The sequence below is a fragment of the Aplysia californica genome, unplaced genomic scaffold (genome assembly GCF_000002075.1).
Source record: "Aplysia californica isolate F4 #8 unplaced genomic scaffold, AplCal3.0 scaffold01159, whole genome shotgun sequence".
NCBI classification, from domain to species: domain Eukaryota; kingdom Metazoa; phylum Mollusca; class Gastropoda; order Aplysiida; family Aplysiidae; genus Aplysia; species Aplysia californica.
This window is the reverse complement of record NW_004798429.1, coordinates 19,251-25,931: the sequence shown is the minus strand read 5'-3', so window position 1 is coordinate 25,931 and position 6,681 is coordinate 19,251. Positions and strand designations below refer to the sequence as shown.

The 6,681-nt window shown below is 39.4% G+C and overlaps 1 protein-coding gene across 1 annotated transcript; it reads left to right on the top strand.

Moving 5' to 3' along the window:
• Positions 1–1,039: 1,039 nt before the first annotated feature.
• Positions 1,040–6,338, top strand: LOC101847164. The gene is made up of 2 exons (XM_005111978.3): positions 1,040–1,648; positions 4,624–6,338. Exons 1-2 carry the CDS (start codon positions 1,270–1,272, stop codon positions 5,178–5,180), a joined length of 936 nt encoding a protein of 311 aa, XP_005112035.1. The 5' UTR covers positions 1,040–1,269; the 3' UTR covers positions 5,181–6,338.
• The last annotated feature ends 343 nt before the right edge of the window (positions 6,339–6,681 follow it).

Genomic DNA, 6,681 nt, shown 5'->3' with positions numbered 1-6,681 from the left:
CTTACTACTACTACTACTACTACTACTACTACTACTACTACTACTACTACTACTACTACTACTACTAATAATAATAATAGTAATAGTAATAGTAATACATGTACAACAATAACGATAACAACAGGAGCGTGTGTTCTATCACAACATACATGAATGCATGGCAATATAACAGAGTGTTGGTTTGAGTTTGTGTTGCGTATTGCCTCTATATGCCAGTCATCAGTGCACGAAGAAAAGTTAGATGAAAGAGACAGAGAAAAACAAAAGAAGAAAAAGATTTAAGAAGTAGGATCTACAAGAGGCGCTCTCCAACCACCCGCAGCATTACACACACAAAAAAACACACACACAAAAAATGTTTTGTTTGTTTGCATGTTTTTTTGAAAAACTAGATTCAATATCTAATAAATTTATTGTTTATTCATATTCTTTTTCTGCATTATTTCTTTTCATTCATTTTCTTTCTATCTTTCTTTGTTTTTAGTTTTTATTTTGTTTAGTTTTTTGTTTTTGTTTGTTTGTTTTGTTTTTGGGGGGTGTTTGTTTTGGGTTTTTTTTAGGGGGGGGTTCTTTTTTTTGGGGGGGGGGGTTAAAATTGTTAACGCTTCAATGATCCTTATCGGTGCAAAGAGGGGAAATTAAGGAATTTGATCTATAGAATCCGCCCCGGTTTGTTATAATATAATTGATTAACGAAGTAACCGAGAAGTAACAATAAAAAAGTATTTACGTTTTCTTTCAGTGTCTTAAAAATAGAGCTGATCTCGAGAGCAGGAACTCACACTCCGGTATTTTCAGAACAGAAAACAACAAAATAAATTATAATTCATGCGCGGCGCGAGTGTGCGCGCGCTGATCTCCCTCTCTCCTTCTCTCTCTTTCTCTATGTCTCGAGCCACAGCGCAAGCCTGGTTCATGCGTTGAGCACGTGAACAAAATTTCCACCCAAGGCAACCAATCGCGTGCCAGAAGGCAGCTACGTCACGCCAAAATACCCCCGGGATTGGTGGGATCGCCGCGGATATAACCACTCGCTCAATAGCTGGGAGTCTCATTCTACGCTTGAACTTCGCGAGCTTGCGTACCGTAACCTTATTGTCCAATTTTTGCTAAGTTCCCACAGTCCTACCGAACTCAACCCAATAAGCGCGCAGCTCATTTCACTGATTAATCCTTGTATGGTTATCCTTACTTCTCGCCACTCCTAAATTTCCTGTTTCTACCAAGAACAAGAAAGTTAGAAACCCCCAGACCAAGCCACTAAATTAAATGGAATCTTTCATCGAAGAATACATCTCCTCCGTAAATGCTGAAGACGTGAACGAGGAAATTCTGTTAGAGCGTCGTATCTCGCCTTACGCCACTTTACGACCCGGCGATCTCGCAGCCTTGCTGAAACTCCAATCTTCTATCCCGCTATCTGGCTCTGCTCTCAAGTCCGGCTGGCACCATGGCCCTGGTGGGCTGGAGACGCATGTGGAGGAGATTCTGAAGAGGGAAGAGCAAGGTTTCTCATCTGACGAGAGCGGCAACGAGGGCGTCAAAGACGAGGAGCTGAGGGATGTCGTGTGCCGAGGTGACGAACAGAATCACGTGCCGGCTGTGTACACCGTGCGAGGACTCCGGCGACATGAGATGCCTGTTGTTGGTGAGTTCAAAACACGACAATTCTTTTTACCTCCATTTAATACTTTATGTGACGAATTGACAACCGGGACCCCGTCGAGCTGGCATGTTGTTTCCCCCCTCTCCTTACAGCAAAACCACTGTTCTTTTTGTTTAAACAAAATGCCTTGAATCACAATGCCCAAATCCCATGTTCCTATTTCTTTTTCTTTTAAAAAAATAATAAACTACATCATAAACAACCAGTGGATGTCAAACTCCTGTACCACATTATCCTGTGTAAGATATGTGCAATCGAAGCTGTAAAGTAACATTCTGTGTCTTTCATTGAGACGACTAGGCCCTAAAGCACGGCGAAATCGTTTACCCGTCATAGGTTCGGAAGTTTGTGTCAGAAATGGAGAATAGAAAAAAAAATCCAAATTCGGGAGGGAGGAGGGGTGTCGGGTTAGGGGGGGTTGATTCAGTCTGAACGATTCTCATCAGAAAACGACAAAGAAGATCATGTGCCACCCCCCAATTGTAACACTGCCACATCCACGTGTCCCGGTTGTGATCTTTCCATGCTATGACTATGACACGCAGGACAAATATTATAATGTATAAACTGCCAACATTACTAATGTATGGTTGCCATGCTTTCTATAACATCACATAGATCTAGGTCTACCCCCACACCCCGTGTCGGTTCTTTTTTTTTTTCTCCTCAGAAAATCACGGTATGTATAAAATTGAAACCGATACGTTAACTGATACATGATGTACGTGGTGTGTTCCTTTCTTGCCCCCATTGACTGACAGATTGACGAATTATGCATTTTTTTGACATGACTACGGTACAGGTGTTGGTTTGGCACTTTTTATCGCACAGATGTAGAAGTTATTTTTAACATGATTGTTATCATGTTTCACAAGATTATCTTTTTATAGAGGTGTAAAAGGAATGGGCTAGGGCCTACTTTTATTTTCACAATGACATTCTTGACTTGTTGAACCGTATTTTAGTCTAGATCTATCGACGTATCTAATCTGTTTTACGCGTTCTCGTAAAGAGCGTGGACCTGAAAATGTTTACGTGGTGCGCGTTGAATTCTAAAAAGAGGTCAACCTAGGTCGCATTTGTTTTGATTGTTATTGTGATGTAGGTCTAGGTCACAAATATTATTGTTATTAGAATTTGTGGGTCAAACCACTCTCCCGCCATGTGATTATCGTTTGTTTGACGATTGACAAATTGAAATTTGACGAGATTTTGTCGTTTGTATTAAGGCTCTGTTATATGGAATTTAATGCTGTACTGATGCTGCTTTTATATTATTTCATGCATTTATTTTTCTGTACTGTGTTCAGGCAAGCCTGTCATTTCAGTTGATTTCATGTAGACTTTGCATAAGTTTCTTAGTCTTCCGTGTGTACTTTTTATTTGAATTTAGGACCTCTGTAAATAGAATATAATCTATTATATATATATATATATATATATATATATATATATATTATTGCAATGCTTGCTAGGAGAGTTCAATAGTAGCCTAACCTTGTCTTTTAGAAGTTGACCTCCATGAGATTTTCATACAAGAAAAGTGGCATTTATGAGGCAGATATTTCGATTATTATAAGAGTAGTTGTGTTGTTGTTGTTAAGTCAGGCTTGCCTGTTTGTTTTTGCCATGTTGCTATTGCAAGATTTCTCTTCCAGATGGTTGACTGACCAATCGGACCGCGTGGTCCACCATGTCAATGCCCTAAAGCCCATCATGTGAAGGGCATTAAGAGTATGATCACTCATATGTCTGCTGACCTAGTCAGTAAACAGTAAGAAACTCACTCATACCTTTTTCTTTCATCATTTCTTCTCGGTTCATTGCTCCCTCGCTCTCTCTGAAAGTCTTTTTGGTTATTGTGACATTAACAGGGACACACATCCAAGCTGCACTCTCTCGTTGTCCCGTCTGTTCTTGTTCCCGTTCTTGTTGTGTGTATCAATGTCGTCACAAAGACTGGAAAGAAAAGGAAAAAGAAGTAGATGATCATCTGTGCACAATGTAGATTTTAAACGATCAAATTGACTCAATATAATTTTATTTTATAATAATGACAGTTTACAGTCAGTTTCAAAATCTTTCAAATTACATTTTTTGCTTGATGAAGCAGAGCACTTTCAAGGATAGGCCCTCGTAATTGACTTTTCATTGACCAATAAAATATTGTCAGTGGAAAAAAAGAACCCCACCCACCTCTTTCTGTTTTATTCCCATATTATTAGAACATCGATAAAAAGGCATTCTGACGCTTCAGTAACTATATTATGAAGCTTGAAAGACATCCTACTTTTATTGTCACGAAAATGGTAGAGAGCCTGCCGTGAGCAAATTATGCTGTCGATTTGTCAGTGTTCACCGGTCTAGTTGACCTACTTCTAGGTGTCTATCCCATGGAAGCGCTCTGTTTCTGTTACTGAACAAGTTTGAAATTATAAAATGAAATTTTAAAACATTGTTCTAGGTTGAAAGAATTTAGACGTTATAATTTAACTAAAATTGTTTCATTGTTCTGAGTTAAAAGGTTCTAGTTTTTACTTTTATAAACAATTAATTATATGATCAGGGATTTTTTTTGCAACATAGGGGTTTACAGTGATTTATAAATAATTGAAAGGATTGCTTTTCATTCAAATAGGACTCTATATTTTTCATAACCACGCAGAATACACCTCATTTCATGATAGGGTGAGCAAATTTTGTTTTTTTGCCAAATCAGTGAAAAATTCGTCAATGTCTTTGTCACAAGTGGCGTGGATCAGTGTTTTGTTGACTAGAGAGTGCTTGCTTTTCAAGAGACCCATCACCAAGGTCATTTTCGAAGCTCAAAAACAAAACACACGCACACACTGGGGGTTTCAATCATTTTTGTTTTTGTTTTTGGGGAGGAGATTCAAACATTATGTCCAAGATCAGTAGGCAGACAAGCAGTAAGTGCACTCATTCTCTCGTTGCAGGCGTCTATGTGGACAAACGAGTCTGCCCTGGCTTCCGGTACCGCGTGCGCCGAGCCGGATCCAACCGGTTCTTCTTCCAAAACGAGGCCCGCACTCTGGAGTCGATCGGCATGGGGTACGGCAAGCGGCTGACCTTCACCGGCGAGCAGCGGAACAACAACGAGAACTACTTCTGGTCCGACTCCGAGCCGGAGGGCTACGCCTTCAGCATTCAGGCCGTAGACGAGGGGATGAAGTTTCTCGTGATGGACGTAGACGAGGCGGTTGTGGGCGAGGGCGTGGTCTCTCGCATCCACGAGCCTCAAGAGGAGACGACCATGACTGCTGGCAAAGATGGCGTCACGAAGCGAGTGGCTGTGACCTTGACCTGCTCGGTGACCTACTACCACCGGCACCACTACGGCCTGATTGACATGATGGTGCACGAGAACCAAGAGACGATCTCAGGCGAGGCTGTTCTGCACAAGAGCAGGAAGTCCCGCAAAGCATCACTGGTCTCTGTGGAAGGCGTGTTTTTGCAGCGCGTCGGCCAATGCAAATTCATTCCTGATTGTTGACTTTGTTAATGTTCATCTACACACTCAGACCTGATATTCTGTGAATGTGATCCCATGCTCCAAGCTTTATTAAACAATGCAATTTTGCCTCCGCTGAAATGGAAACACTAAACATTTCCATGTTATTTATACATTGACTGCTTTTCAAAAAAACATTTCGTTCACATCATGAACTTATGTTTTCAATCATTGTCATTTTATAAATACTAAAATACTTACGTTTAGAGCAATCTTGTGATTGATTGTATCAGTATCAGCAGGTTTTTTAACCTCATTTTGGCATTTATGATTTTTATCCTTACGCAGTCACAGCTCAAGCAATTATCAAAATGCGTTTTTTGCTTTCTTTTTGTCATTGTTTATGCAGGTTTTTATTGGATACGTATACATGTCATGTAGTATCTAATAGTAATAGGGCATGGGGTAAAGTTTTTGACTTTTCGAACACTCGCCCACATACCATACACAGTTGTTGTAAAGTGAATGGTTCGAAATAAAAGTTAAGCTTTAGACTTTCGATTCCAAATAAAATTGTAGATTTACTCATGCTTCTTGTTAACTGATGCCTTCTTCTTGTTACTGATGGCTTCATACTCAGAGTCAGAGACTCAGAGGAAAGGAAATTACATTTTAGAAGGCTGACTGCCATGAGAAGAAAGGGTTCAGGCAAGGTGAATCATTCATTATAGTCCCTAGTGAAATTTTTGTCAAGGGCAAATTTGCAAGTACAGCATGATACATGATATAAAAATAATTAAGTATTAACATTTCATTTGAGTTAAAGCCTTAATAAGAGATTGTGGGGGGGGGGGGTAAAAATGACAAAGTAAAGAGCACAATATAGTATAATATAATGGTATAATCTCGAGAGCTTGTCATGAGACGTACGGCACTTTCTTCTCTGTTGTGAGCAGATGAGGACTGTGTAGCAAGTTTTCTTTTCGTCAAGTATTATCATTACCTACCTTTCAGTGGTGATGTTTGTGTGACATTATATTATATTGATTTACTTTTTATACAAAGTTGTTTTCCTGTACATATTATAAATATTGTTATACACAACAAAAATATGCTGTTTGAGCGTTGAACTCGGTTTTGAATGGCAAATTATTGTTCTAACCCTCTTTGTTGAGAATAAAATGATTTGCTGAAACTTCACTTTCAGGTCTTTATTTCCTTTTTGGTTTGTCTGTTTGTTTGTTGTTTCTTTGTTGTTTATGATATATTAGTTTTATGAACTTGGTACAGTTAAACTTAAGGTTTGTTCATTATGTGGTACTGTGTGACAATAGAGGCATTGTTTCAGTTTGTGTTTTGTGTGAAAATGTATCGTTGTTCGTCACAGAAATTTGTTGTTAAGGGTTGATGAGTTGCTTCAAAACCAACCGTGCTTGTCTGGGATTACAAGTTAATGACGAGTACAACTTCCTAGTGGGTGGTTAGTGGGTGCTCTGGTGTGGGTTGCTCATTTTTTCCTGTCAAACTCAAACATCTATCGTCC